Source organism: Periophthalmus magnuspinnatus, chromosome 3, assembly GCF_009829125.3.
Source record: "Periophthalmus magnuspinnatus isolate fPerMag1 chromosome 3, fPerMag1.2.pri, whole genome shotgun sequence".
Lineage (NCBI taxonomy): Eukaryota > Metazoa > Chordata > Actinopteri > Gobiiformes > Gobiidae > Periophthalmus > Periophthalmus magnuspinnatus.
In genome coordinates, this window is record NC_047128.1 from 11,847,174 (window position 1) to 11,862,874 (window position 15,701).

General features: G+C 38.3%; 1 protein-coding gene across 1 annotated transcript; it reads right to left on the bottom strand.

The window, feature by feature from the left end:
- Positions 1 to 8,325: 8,325 nt before the first annotated feature.
- On the bottom strand, positions 8,326 to 15,462 carry LOC117393783 (CUB and zona pellucida-like domain-containing protein 1). The gene is made up of 13 exons (XM_055230263.1): positions 15,318 to 15,462; positions 14,764 to 14,966; positions 14,509 to 14,652; positions 13,992 to 14,130; positions 13,428 to 13,599; positions 13,010 to 13,151; positions 12,789 to 12,932; positions 12,631 to 12,689; positions 11,507 to 11,697; positions 10,477 to 10,877; positions 9,939 to 10,038; positions 9,218 to 9,398; positions 8,326 to 8,661 (listed from the first exon to the last, which is right to left on the bottom strand). Exons 1-13 carry the CDS (start codon positions 15,435 to 15,437, stop codon positions 8,525 to 8,527), a joined length of 2,133 nt encoding a protein of 710 aa, XP_055086238.1. The 5' UTR covers positions 15,438 to 15,462; the 3' UTR covers positions 8,326 to 8,524.
- Positions 15,463 to 15,701: the final 239 nt, after the last annotated feature.

Below are 15,701 nucleotides of genomic sequence, written 5' to 3' on the forward strand. Positions count from 1 at the left end.
TCTCCCTTGTTCTACATTAACTGTGGTTCTACCTGTACATCCTTTCACCAATAAATCTCATAATGAACTTGGAGCTTTTTGCTCCACTCCCGCTCAGTCCTCCCTTTTCTGTGCTTTGACTGAGTCATCATTCCTCCATGGCGCTTTCTGCTTATCTTTAACCATTTTAACCTTCATTGGGGCAATGGTGTCCAGAACATTCAACACACTCAGAGTCACACTCAAGTCAGAATTCTTTGATTGAGAGTATGTCATGAATATGTGTACCAAATTTTGTATGTCTACAACCACATTTTTTTGTTCCATACAAATTTCCTAGGACAGTGCACCCATTTTTAACTGTTATTATATCAGTCTGTTGAGGGTCACTCACTAAACTTTGAGTGAAATCATCCTCATTTTGTGTGATTTGTCAATTTTATCATTAGAATAACATGAAGAGTTTGTGTCATTGCTGTGGCTACGCTGTAAGAAATATGCCGTTGGTGTCATTGACTTTGTGATCAGGATGCCAAAACAGAAATTTTGTGCACAATTTCCGAAAATTTAGACAAACTTCATCTTTTTTCTCCCCATATTACATATATTTTTTCAGTCTGTAGGGTGTGCTAATGCTTTACGGCAGGGAGTCTAACAACTAATTCAAATTTCATTGAAATCAGAGTTTGTTTGTGCAAATGGGAGCAATGCTATGGCCCTTGGCCAGCTTCTGACACTCGGGCCTAATAAAATAGTGAGGGGAGAACAGATTTCACATGGGACTATTGTTAGAACAAAAAATCAATTAAACTTATGGATGGTAGCTTTAAAGCCACAGTATGTGACTTTTTAGCCAACAAATAGACCAATTTTTTTTTTTTTTTTTTTTTGATTTTATTACACTGAAAACCATTTGCTCTTACTGTGAGTGGCCTGCTTGTTTCCATGGAAATGTTGTTTCTCTCTCTCTCTCTCTCTCTCTCTCTCTCTCTCTCTCTCTCTCTCTCTCTCTCTCTCTCTCTCTCTCTCTCTCTCTCTCTCTCTCTCTCTATATATATATATATATATATATATATATATATATATATATATATATATATATATATATATATATATATATATATATATATATATATATATATATATATATATATATATATATATATATATATATATATGTCACAGCATGGCATAAAACGATTTCCAAGGAGAATGTTCTGAAATCTGGCTCTAACTTTCTATTTGTCTCTCCATATAATCATGCAGGTGACGCCCAGAAAGTGAAGTATTCCAACTGTAACAAAACAAAAATGAAACAGTCAGGACAAAATCTCAAAGCAGATATTGAAACACAAAGAGGTCAGAGGTCAAGAGCTGTTCGTCGCATGGAGCTGTGTCTGCATCACTTTCCCTTTATGCACACAGCACACCTGGATACTTCACTTAAAGGGGCTGCACTTGTTGTTATTGTCCTAAAAACGTGAAAAACAGAATTGGTTCATTTTAACCAATTTGTGATACAAAGTTATTACTATTATTATTTGATTTGTTTCTATTGTGATATTGTAATGTCTTTCCTATTCTGTAAATGACTTTGAATTACTTTGTGTACTTGTGTGCTATCCAAATAAACTTGCCTTCCTTTCCTGATGCTCAGACAAAACACTTTATAAATTCAATTTATTTGTCATTTTGTAGTTGAACTGATGGACTTTAAGACTGAAGAGGATGGGCCATGCACTTACCCATTTGACACAAAACTATGACACAAAACTATAGTCATATTTTCTGTACACAGGTTTTTCCTCCGATCATCCTCTGATTGCACAAATACAGAAAAAGCCAATTAAATGGATTTTTGTAACAATTCCATAACTGATGGAAATGATAATTGTTCACAACCTATTTACCAAGATAACTGTGGTTGGTGTTTTACTTACTTGTAAAATAACACATCTTTAACAAACCTCCAGTTTCTTGCTATTTTTCTTGTGTGTTGTAATTGTTTTACAACAATTTGTTATAATTTGCAAGCAGCTGGTTCTCTGAAAGGGCCCTTAGGAAGTCTGTTAAAGTTTTGGGGACATCTGGTGGTGAACAGGCACATTGCATCTGATGTAGCATAGTAAAGCATGCCCAGTGTTAAACCAGCAACTCTGATAGTACTCAGTTATTTTTACTCAGTTACATTTACTTGAGTCACTAGCGGCATAATTTTACTCCTTCTTGAGCAATGTTTTTGATTTGATTTGATTTGACTTGAGTAAAAGTTGTGCTTCCTCTTTCCTCTGTGAGTAAGTCTAAGGTAACTTTATGTCGACAATATGAAATTCTTTGAACATTTTTGTTTCTAGCAGCTCCTTCAGATATGATTCAGTTTGGCTCATAGTTGTGTCTGTTTGAAAATAACACATTTTATGCATTATTTAAGTTTAAGTTGTTTAGTTCTTCACATTACATTAACTTTAAAATATTATTCATTCCTGACAGTTCTTTCGTCTTTCTTTATTCTTTATTTTGTCAGGGACCATGTACAAATTCATTAATCTTACAAAGGAAGAGCTTATTTGTACCAGATTTACCTACTGCTACTTTCCGTTCCCTCGGCAGGTGAACACACATTGAAATGCACATTTCATTACAATTACAATTACACAAAACTAACAATTCATCATGGGCAATTAACAGTAAAATACAATAAATGTCCCCATGTCCAATACATGATGTTTCTTACAGTTTATACCAATGTAAAAATTATATGCAGGTTTTTACATTGAGACAGAACAATACAAATTAACTAGTCTGGTGTGGACACATTTGATTATCTAAAATGTACTTTTTCAAATTTCTAGTAAAATTATTCATATCTACAGACAATTTCAGACTGTCTGGAGCTAATTCCACTGTCTGATGGTTTAAAATGAAAAGGCAGCCTGAGCAAAGGCCGAGGATATTTTTGGAACTATGCAATTTCAGTTCACAGAGGACCAAGTGGATCAGGTAGTTTGTTCGGAAGAAAGTTTAATACATTTTTTCAATGTAGGTGGAGCTGCATTATTAATCATTTTGAGTTCATTTCTTAGATTTGAATACAAAACTAAATTGTCATGACTGAACATTATATATTTACTTAAGATACTCTATTACAGGGGTGAAAACGAAGGTTTTTTTTATCGAGTACCTTTAATGCCTGATTGTAGATGGATCTGAGGGGTTTGAGCACGCTCTCATTGGCCTGAGACCAGCAGGACACACAGTAGGTCATATGTGGGATGAACATGGCATTGAAATATGTGAAAGCTGCTTCTACTGTCAAGCTGTTGCTCATGTGTCTTACGGAAGAGACGTTGTATCGGACTAAGTTGCATACTTTTTTTATAAGCTTTTAGAAAGGTCCAAATGAACCCCTAGGTACTTTGTCTCTGTTACAATATTTATTTTTACTCCGTTAACAGGGATGCTGGGAATATCTTTAATTCTGTTAGTTTCGGTAAAATACATACCAACTCTTTTATTAATGTTTAGTGTCAGATGTGAAAATTGGAGCCAATTACAAATTTTGTCGATAGCTGAAGATAATGTAGTGGCCACTTGCGCATCCCTTTCATATGTGTAGATGACAGCATCATCTGCATACATGATGATATCTACGTCTTTGCACATGTCTGGGAGGTCATTGATATAAATTCTGAAAAACAGGGTCCCCAGAACTGACCCTTGACTCAATGTAATGCATCAATGGAAAGATAGTACTGAGAGAGCTTGACAGGAGGACAGAGTGGTTTACTGTGTCGAAGGCCTTTTGTAGGTCGAGAAACACAGCACCAACTAGCGTCAGGCAGGTTCAGTGGAATGACTGTGGAATGTAAGTAATTATTGTTGTTTGAATGCTCTGTTAACTGTTCTTTAATTGTTTTCTCCAAGATTTTTGATACAGGTAATATACTAATAGACCCTTACTTGTTTACCTCCTAAAATTACTCTTTAAGTTACTCTGACTTGAGTACTAGTTTTCCCAAATACCATTTTTACCCATACTTGATTATTTTCTTGGACCACTACGTTGTACTTCTACTGAAATAACATTACTCTTATTTAGAATTTTTGTCTGCTGGACCACCTGTGGTTCCACACTGATTGAAATGATGAACACACTATGAGTACACAGATCAAATAGTGCTTCTTCTTCTCATTGTCTGGAAAACTTGTTAATGGACTGACTGAGTTTTAGTTTAAACATTTTAGCATAAACAAATAAACATATGAAACTTTTTTTGGATTGAATTCTCCTGACTGTAACTAAAAGGTAGGTTTGTCAAAAGTATTGCATATCAGATATTAATCGATACTAAAACTTTATACTCATTTGAGCAGGTATAGATACCAAAAAATTCGCATTCACAGGACAGAAATGAACCTTTCCGAAATAGCTTTAGAATGATCTTGAACCATATCAGAACAAATAAATAAGACCACATAGACTAGTATACACCCATGGACCACTATGGAACCTACCAGGACCACTGAGAGATTACACAGATATAAGGAAAAGAAAGTACTACCATTTAATGTTGAAAACCACATTCTATTGCCTAAATAAACAAGAGTGTTATTTTTTATTTTTTTAATTTTTTTATTATCAGTTAGGCTATTATAAACATCCATCCATCCATCCATCCATTTTCTTCCGCTTATCCGGGGCCGGGTCGCGGGGGCAGCAGTCTAAGCAGGGACTCCCAGACTTCCCTCACCCCGGACACGTCCTCCAGCTCCTCCGGTGGGACCCCAAGGCGTTCCCAGGCCAGCCGAGAGACATAGTCCCTCCAGCGTGTCCTGGGTCTTCCCCGGGGCCTCCTCCCGGTGGGACATGCCCAGAACACCTCCCTAGGGAGGCGTCCAGGAGGCATCCTGAGCAGATGCCCGAGCCACCTCAGCTGGTTCCTCTCAACGTGTAGGAGCAGCGGCTCTACTCCGAGCTCCTCCCGTGTGACTGAGCTCCTCACCCTATCCCTAAGGGTGCGCCCGGCCACTCTGCGGAGGAAGCCCATTTCAGCCGCCTTGTATTACACTAACGAGAAAAACCCATGACAGTTACATTATTTCCATCCACTGGTTCAAGGTCAAATTACATTTAAACATTTCCTACTCTGGTAAAATCCTTAATTATAGCTTTGCTTCTTTAAGCCAGTAGAAGAATGGTCTATTATTATTTTAATTGAAAGGTTATTTGTGTGGAATAGGAAGAAAAAAAAAAGCAAAAGAGTCTATCCTATCCCCTCACTCAAATTTCACCTGCTTCACACTTCCTACTTTCAAAGACACAACATGCAGCACCTTGAACTGCCACCTTATCGTGGTGGGGGAGGTTGCGTACCCGAATTATCCTAGGAGCTATGTTGGCATTATGCCAGTACCCAGTCTTCTTGGAGTTCCTGGGAGGGGTACTAGACAGTGCACCTACTGGGGACTCCATTGTTCCACTGGGGGACTTCAATGCCCACGTGGGCAACACCAGTGACACCTGGAGGTGCATGATTGGGAAGAATGGCCTCCCTGATCTGAACCCAAGTGGTGTTCTGTTATTGGACTTCTGTGCTAGTCACAGTTTGTCCATAACAAACACCATGTTCAAACACAAGGGTGTCCATCAGTGCACATGGCACCAGGACACCCTAGGTCGGAGGTCGATGATTGACTTTGTCGTCATTTCATCTGACCTTCAGCCGCGTGTCTTGGACACTCGGGTGAAGAGAGGGGCAGAGCTGTCAACTGATCACCACCTGGTTGAGAGTTAGATCCGCTGGCAGAGGAGGAAGCCGGACAGACTTGGCAGACCCAAGTGTATCATGAGGGTCCATTGGGAATGTCTGGTGGAACCCTCTGTCAGCAGGGTCTTCAACTCCTGCCTTTGGAACATTGCGTGGTTGTCAGGGACAGTTCCTGTGGAATGGCAGACCGAGGTGGTGGTCCTTCTGTTTAAGAAGGGACCGGAGGGTGTCTTCCAACTACAGGGAAATCACACTCCTCAGCCTTCCCGGTAAGGTCTATTCCAGCGTACTGGAGAGGAGAATCCGACCGATAGTCGAACCTCGGATCCAGGAGGAGCAGTGTGGTTTTCGTCCCGGTCGCGGAACACTGGACCAGCTCTATACTGTCCATTGGGTGCTTGAGGGCTCATGGGAGTTTGCCCAACCAGTGCACATGTGTTTTGTGGACCTGGAAAAGGCATTCAACCGTGTCCCTCGTGGCGTCCTTTGGGGGGGTGCTCTGGGAGTATGGGGTCTGGGGCCTTTTGCTAAGGGCTGTCCGGTCCCTGTATGACCGGAGCAGGAGCTGTGTTCGCATTGTCGGCAATAAGTCAGACCTGTTCCCGGTGCATGTTGGACTCTGCCAGGGCTGCCCTTTGTCACCAGTTCTGTTCATTATATTTATGGACAGAATTTCTACGCACAGTCAGAGGCCGGAGGAGGTCTAGTTTGGGAACCACAGGATCTCATTGCTGCTGTTTGCAGATGATGTTGTCCTGATGGCTTCATCGAGCCAGGACCTGCAACAGGCACTGGGGCGGTTTGCAGCCGAGTGTGACCGGATAAAGGTGGTTTGCCCTCTCCGGGTGGGTGGAGAGTCCTTGCCTCAAGTGGAGGAGTTCAAGTATCTTGGGGTCTTGTTCATGAGTTAGGGAAGGATGTAGCGTGGGAATGCCTTAGGATCCTCCCGGAAGAGCTGGAGGAAGTGTGTGTGAAGAGGGAAGTGCTGCCTCCACGGCCCCTGATTTTTTCGATTAACAAAATTTAAAGGTCCTATATTACACAGAATGGATTATTGTGAACTTCAAGCCATCTTCTAATGTGTTACCTCATCAAAAAATACCTGGAGTTGTGTTTTGTTTCATTCATTTCATTCACTCATCTTTGAGGGTCAGATCAATGGCCAAACAAGGGATTGTGGCCATAACACGTCCATATATAGCATTGTGGTCAGTAGCGATAAAGTGGGCTAGTGATCGAAATGACAGTTCCATGAAGAGGGTATTGAGGAAGTCTCTAAAAGGAAAAACACCAAATATTCAGAGTTAATATTGCAAGCAGGCCAAAATGGATGAAAAATGAACATGTTTTAAGTTGAAGTTGGATGCAGAGGATTTGTGGCAACATCTATGACATCTGTGTTACAGAAAGTTGAGGGTCCTCCCTCCAACAAATCATCTAGTCCTTGTCAACTGCAGCAGAAAGGAGCAGCAATTGGCTCTGGGTCAGAAGAAAGAACACCTGGACTGTTAAATAAAGTAGGAGGGCAAGATGCTGAGGGAGTGTACCTGGGACACCTAGTATCACTGCTGAGCCCTCTGGAGATATCGTGGGCTCATTAACGAAACATCAAGGAGGGAAGGGGGGTGCACACTGTTTTAAAACATTTTTAATTGTTTATTTGAATAGGGACAGATACAGCAAACATAGATTAACCAATTCAGTAATCTGATGCAGGTATCACAGTGTTCATAGCCTTGGCTAATTCACAACACCAGTCCCAGTAGGGCTTTTAAAACTTCAAATGTCACTAAAAAGCAGTGAGATTATTTGTAGACAAAGCAGTATGACCCCAATGACACAACTTAACTTATGAACTCCAGGCAACGATCAAGTCCTATTAGCTCGACGTACATACCGAGTCTACATCTCCAAAGCTCAAAATTCGGTTCCACCTTGTTATGTCATGAAGCGGTAGTTTTCAAATTAACAGCATTTAACTTTTGTGAAGTAGAGATCAGAAATTCCGGGCTGAAATCATCCAAATGATTCCAGTGAAGGTTTATGAAGTTTATAAACACATTGGCACATTTCCTGTATTACCACATGACATCACAAGGTGGAGTGTTTTCTCTTTGAGAGAAAAACTATACAATTTAATATCATTTGTTAAACATGTGTAAATGAAACAAACAAAAGTTCTGGTATGTTTTTGATAAGGAAATCACATTATAACATAGATCTTAAAATGGTGGAATATAAAACCTTTAATCCTGTGTTTTCTGAAGGTATTTTTATGAATTCAGTTGTGCTGAAGATGAACTTCTAAAATAATCTGTACATTTCAGAACATGTTTGTAGAAGCCTAAACTTCATTACTAATAATTCAATTGCAACCGTGGCAATTTGAAGTGTGCCAGTGCAATTTACAGTTTTGATTTAGTTGTGTTATATTTAGATACAAACAAGACCACATTGATCATTATTTCTGCGTAAATGTGTGTTTTAATCTGTGATGTGACTTATTCTGTGTTCTTCTACCTCTTAATCTTAGTTCATGTTCAATCACATTTTACAAAAATCTCTCTATATTTTTATTGTATCTTATATCATGATGTGTGTAATACAAACTTAACAAGAGTACCTTTCACCCATTTAACCAAGAAATCGTATGTTTGTAACAAGACAAAAAGCAAACATAACTTCATATAAATCTGTATCACCTTCAACCATAATTCTTCATTAATCACATAATTCAGACACTGCAATGTATTTCTTTGCATCTGCAGGTGGTGTTTCTATGTTTCATCTGAAGGCAGAGCTTGGTATCTGACACTGGATTTCTTGGATTTGTAAATGATGACTCCACAGATCATTCCTACAGCGGCTAAAACACAGCCAGCGATGAAGACCAGGTTGAGGTTGAAGTTCAGACCTGTAGGAATATACAAGGTGAGTTTAAAGTGTATATGACAGGTTAGACTCATTTCACTGAAACACACGGTAGGTAACATAATTATTTTTAAGATTTAGTTTTAGTCCTTTTTTTTTTTATTTTGGTGGAGTTTATAATTTAACTTCCGGTTTGGACATGAGCAGCAGATGCGACTTGCCACTCTATAATACTGGTTACTGTCACTTTAAACTTTGTATATCAAAGTCTGTTTTTTATCTTATTTTAATGCAAGCCATGATTTTGTTTTTATTTGATTTGATCATAGTTTATGTTATTATTGTTTGTTTATGTCGCACCATAATGCCAAATCAAGTTCCTAGTTTGTCAATTTTGTTAATTGACAATTGCAATAAAACTGATTCTGACATGCATAGAAGTTAAAATTAATTTCCAACTCCTACCTAGCAACCACAATGTTAAGAAAGGCCATAACTTTGAATTATTTGAAAAACATGAAATCCTATGCTCTCTAAACATAATAAAAAATACATCCAACTGGTCTTATCATCTTTAATACTTTTGTCAACCATTTTACCTGTGTTTCCTGCCTCCACAGATCTCCTCAGACGCAGGGGGCCCTGGGACACATAATGGGTTCCTGACTCAATGACTGCCTCTCTCCTGGCTCTTGTTGCTCCATTGGGCTGACATCCCCGAGAGCAGCGAGTGTGAGGGTTTCCAGCTTCACACATCAACACTGAGCAGCTGATGTAGACCTGGAAACAGTTAAGAGATTGACTTAAACTTTAAAGGTTTGTTTGTATTTTTTTCTACTAGCTTATGTACAGCAGTGTATCGCTACTTTGCAGCTAATGTCATTTTTGGGGGTGAAGCTAACTAAAGGCACTGCTCTGTCTGAAGCTCTGTTACTCAGATTAGACGTTAATCTGAACACATAAAGAACTGAATTAGCTGGAACTACTGTAGGTGAGCTGATTTTATACCAAATAACATTAAAGATATCTAGCATTCTCCAAATTATTATTATTTTTTTTTTTTTCAGTTATTAACTCTCACCTTCTTGTTGAAAATTAAACACCTAAACGGAACCATGAATGCTCATAGTGATCACAGGCTCCTGAAAATGCGTTGTGTAAATCTATTTAGTGTTTTTTCTTGAGTCTTAAGTCAATCTAAAAAACTGGAGACTGTTTATGCTAAATTTGTAATGTGTGCATTGTGTCACCATGGTAACATTACATACTGCCTTCCTCAAAGGTGATGTCACTGTGAAGTCAATTCATTCAGCTGAATACCTGGTCGTGAAGGCCAATGAACTTGAAGGCCTCAACGCTGTATTTGAATTGTCTGTTGTGACTTCTCGGATAAACAATCAGTGTTGGGTCTAAGTTGCAGCTGTTTAAAAGCACCGACAAAAGTTGAATTAGTTTCACAAAAATGCCAAGCAACTGCACAAACTATATAACATATTGGCAGCCCTTTATTCATTTTGGTCATAATATTTCAATAATTTCAAACTCCATTTCGATATTTAAGAATAGACTCGATACTCCATACCGGTTTTGATACCCAAGTGATCATTTGATTTTTAAGTTATTTTTTAGGCAATTGTAAATTTCTACACAAAATAATAGTATTTTGTTTTTATCTTACTCTAGTTCTGATAAAACTCAAAAAGAATTTCAATTTTTGAGATTTATTTTTCAATATCGATACTTGCTCAAATGAATATCTAGTGTTGATACTAGTTTTAGTATCAATTAGTATCTAATTCCATACCTTTGGCCATTACAGTTCATAATATCTATCATTTCATTAAAAGAATCTACTCACCCATTCTCAATGATGTTGTAGGGGTGGGGGTAGTTGGTGTTGTCGTAGGGTGCAGCTCTGCAGGACTCCACAAACAGCTCTGTGTTGTTGACTGTAGTTGTGGCTTCGATCTCCATGAAGATGCGATCACCCACGTCATACTCGAGTGGGTAGAGCCGGGGGTCTATCCTGGAGACAAACCTCTGATCTGGGAAGAACTCAAACCCGTAGGTGAACTTTCCAAGGCCCTTGTCCCACACGGTCACATTCTCTCTGTGAGCGCTGAAGGTGAATGTCACGTTTCCTCTTTTGGGGTACTGGCAGAAGAACTTCATTTCTAACTGGTGTTTTCTGGTGATGAGGGTAGAGGTATTGTCCACTGTGGTAATTTCATTCTTGAAAAACAGATTATCAGCATCCTCCTGCAAAGGAAGTAATGTAATTAACTATTGCAGTGGTTCTCAAAGTGGGGTCCAGGCACAAATGTTGGGGGTCCCCCAAAAATTAACACATGAACACTGAAAATTACTTGAATACTATAAACAAAACAAGAACTAAGACAAACAAGGTTTGAAACATGATCTGAAATCCTGACTTTTATTATGATGCCATCGTGCAGGAGCCCTTGGAATATTTTAATACAGATAAGTGGACCCTGACCTCAGAAAGTTTGAGAACCCAACTATTGAAATAGTCAAATAGTAAATTGGTTGCTTTTTGTATATTATAAATAGCAGACACATGTATTTTTTGCTAAATTTAACAGCTGAATTGTCTGCTGTAAGCAATGAATCTGAATATAAGATGAATGAAATTTCATTGATAGCTTGCTCATCTAATCAATAAAATCATACTGCATAATATACAAAATAAAATCATATGACGTAAATGTTGAGTATGCAGTCATATGCATGTAGAAGCAAAGATACTTAAGAGACTGGTTTTATCTATTCTGAATTTAAAAACCAAGATTGAATGGTTCTTGCTTGTTAAACTCATACAGATCTATAAATGCTTTAATACATCTTTCACATTTTCTTTTTAGTCTTACCTCGATCTGGGTGCCACAGGTGTTGAGGGGCACTTTAGCGACCAAGTGAGTGCTGTTGGAGTGGGTTTGGAGGCTGCAGACTATGTTACTGGGATCAGACAGACGCAGATTTTCATAATGAAGTTCAGGTAATGTGGCCTTCTCCACCTCGACTATCATTGAAGACTCCAGACAGGTGACCACTGTATTCACTAAATTTACAGAATAAACAACAAAATAGCCATGTGTTTAAATGGGAATTGCTGCTCCATAGGTTGTGTTTTAGAATTTAGTATGTTATAATTTCAGAGGGAGGCCAAAGGCCTATGTAACCTTATAATATTTAACCTTATCACTTTATATCAAGGACTGCCTCTACAAACTTGCCATATTAATCTTATGGTTTAAAGCTACCATCTATATGTCTATTTGATTTTTTTGTTACCAGTATATGGCAGATGTGAAACCTGTCCTTCCCGCCCACTGCCTTTATCCACAGCTCACCTGTGCTCTCAGACCTTCTTCTGTCAGACCAAAACTGGCACACTATCAGACTGCAGTAATGTAGATGGCATCTAGTGGTGTGGTGTGAGAATGCAGCATGGCTAGGTTGGCCAGTCTAATTACACAGGGTAGCCTTAAAGTCCTTTCAACTGACAATAATCATGTCTTTGGGGTGGAATAACTTTCTGAGGCTTTATTTATACTAACTGAAAATACATTAAACCACACATGGGCAAACTACAGCCTGGGGGCCACACAAGGCCCTTTGGTCTTATTAATCCGGCCCACCGAACGTGACCAAATTATATTAAAAATAGGTAACAAGTTATTGATCTTTTGGCACTTGATAAAACTGAATGTGAGTTTTTCTGCTATGCTTATTCAACTGAAATTTAATAAATTGATTAATAATTCAATTAATGCATTTGGGAAACAATTTGCACAACTGCATATACGTGCTTTGCTACATGTTACAGGCCAAATCTCTAATATATATATATATATATATATATATATATATATATATATATATGGGGGGGGGGGTGTATGTGTGTGTGTGTGTGTGTGTGTGTGTGTAATGTGATATATACACATGTTTTGGAAGATTTTCGGAATGTTTCGGAAGATTTGGAATCACATACTTAGTTCATTAGTAACGTTCACCAGCACACATCTCATCTCAGTTTGGTAAACAGAAGATCTGATTACATAAAACAAAACAAATTTAACTGAAAATAGTAAAATATGCATACTTATTCCCTACCTGTGTTTAAGTCTTTATAAACAAAAAGTCTTTTACCCATTTTTAGATTCAACAGCAAAGCAGATAGGAAAATAGTGTCCGAGGTTTTCAGAAATCGGAGTCCATCTGATGATGAACTCATCTGCAGTGGTTCTGTGCTTGGTGACATTCAGTGGTCCCGTCATTATGATCCTATCAACTCTGTTTTGGTTAAAAACAAAACAATGTTAATATATCAGGTTTTGTTTTTATAATTTTTGAATATCTGGTTTACTTACTGTGAATAAAGAGCCATTGCCTTCACTCTTATTTCTACTTCTCTTCCAGTCTGTGCCAGAATGACCTCTCCATCTCTGGGTGTTGGGGAAACATACTTTGGTAGATTATATCCTTCAGTGCACGTGGGAACACTTGGGTCCACTGTAATAAAACCATAACATTAGTGTATTGGATTTCTGTATTAAAGGCCCAGTACCAGTACCGTGTATTTGAGCTAAATTTGTCTTTTGTGTCTTAATCATTAAGGGTTCTTTGATTGCATACGTTAATGAGGAATGAACTCTGTACGACTGCAAACCATTTAAAATGAACTAGTTCTGTTTTTCACATTTTTATGACAGCAATAATCAGGTACAGCGCTTTTAATATATATAGATTATTACTAGGGCACAACAATACATCTAAAATGATACTGACCTTGGAAAACAAATTGCAATGGCAGCACACTGAATGAAACACTCATTGTATTATTCGTGATTCCATAAGAGTAGTAGAGTGCAACATTGTGCCGTGGATGGTCCTCCACCACCAACTCAAATCCATGGACTCCTTGGTTTCCAGAGGCCAAATAGAGCAGTGTGCATGTAGTCTAAGAAAAGAACATGCAAGGTTGAGTCTCAACTTTCCCCTTAATTATGAATGAATGTTTATTAGTCTTTAATATGCCAAATTGCCATAACACTTTGTGAAATTTTGTTCTCTGACAATGACAGTAAAGCTTGTTCTGATCTAAGTGTCACTTCTTTTAGTAAAATCAAATGCACCAACTTTTCGTTCATTTTGTGGGTGGTTATTTAAACTAAAAACCTAAGAACAATTCTAGGCAATATGTGATATATATGTAGTTGTATTTATCTGTAAATTAACCATTTTGTGTACCTCCCCTTAGAATCTAAGAAAAGGTGGCTACAACTCAATGAGGAAATACAAAACTTAATAGATCTAAAATGTACTTAAATGATCCAAATGTATTTTACTAACCTCATTTACACTGAATCCCACTTGTCTTCTACAGTCAACACACTCAGAAGCATGTCGGTTTCCATATCGGCATCGAACAACATCTCCATCAGGGTCGAAGGCCATAGGTTTGTAGGACCGTTTGCAGTTCTGAGGGACTCTTTAAGAGACAGAAGGAGTGTTTAATTATTATATATGGTCTATTTAGGTGTCTTCATGCCTATTTCAATTTCTAAGTAGACAAAGGAGCAAAAATTTAATCTAATCTAATTACAAAGACTTGAAGAAAAAATCATTTTATAATGTTCTTTCATTAAAGGTGTACTATGTAACTTCTCTGGTGTCAATACTAATAAACCATGTAACTGAAAATGCAAGATAAATAACTTTAATGCCTTACTACGGAGCATTTAAATCAAAGCAATAACATCTTGGAGACACATAGGCAGCGGATCCTCCACCAGAAAAGTTACATAGTACACCTTTAAACTGTGGAGGCTTGTTAGCAAAATGCATGTGCAGTATGTTTTACACTTACCGTAGAAAAGGGAGGATGGCGATATTAGGAGAGTTGTTTGGCTTGTTAGTGTCAGATCTTATGCCCAAATCCACTGAAGTCAGAACATTCCACGATGGGTATACAGAAGGTGTGTCAAGTTTGGTCCAACAACAGCTGCTTTCCCTGCAATTCAAGTATATTCACTAATGAAACAACTTTAAAAATACTATTGTTCATTATCATAGACATAGATACACAAATATCTGCACAAATATGTCATGAATATTAACCTACAATGTTCGGAAAGGTCTGTTACTTGTTAGCCTCTTACTGACAACAGTTTCTGTTTGACACCATGAGGTTTCCGTGCTGGTATTGCCTAGGTCAATTGCACCCAAGCTGATTTGGTTGTTGTAGCCACAGTCAGTCAAGTTGCCGTAACAGCTCCCGTACTGGTAAGCACATGAACTGAATGTCGCCTTGTTACGAAGTTCCACCTGCCAAAGAGAATGGAAATATTTAGTTACCTCAATATTCAAGGACTAGGGTTCCCCAGCAGGCAGTGTGGTCAGTCTTGACAGTTAAATAACTATATTGCAACTTTTGTTCAGTTTTTCCCTCCACTTGATGTTCACTGAACATTTTGCAAATGTGTAAATCCAGCCCTTCTATGATTTACAGTTAAATGAATTGCACCAAAATCTATGCAACTTTGAGTATTGAAAAGTGAACTTTTCAAGACTCATGCATGTAATATTATTGTTATAATGGGCTGACAAGTATAGTTTAGAATCATCCAACAAGGGATTTGACTGTACTGAAGTGTAAATTAAAACAATAAGTCTTACCTCAATGCTCCCATTGCTGCCTATTGTGGCAGAGAAGGTCACCACCCCTCCATAGAAGTGACCTGCTGAGGCCAGTGAGAGCCACAGCAACTGCAGGACAACCAGTGTAGTGGACAACATGATGCTCACAGCTCACTGTTGCTCCTCTGTCACTGCCTCTACCTCAGCATTATTTATACCTGTCACTCTTCTGGAATGTAATATACCAAAAAATGCAGAGCTGCTAAACTTGTCTATTGGAATGATGGAAATAAGGTCACTTTTACTGTAAACCTCAGACAAGTTTTTAAAATATCCTGCACATGTGATTTCTTAATCCATGTGCAGTGTTGGGCAGTAACTAAATACAAGTAAAATACACATTCAGAATACTCATTTTGAGTA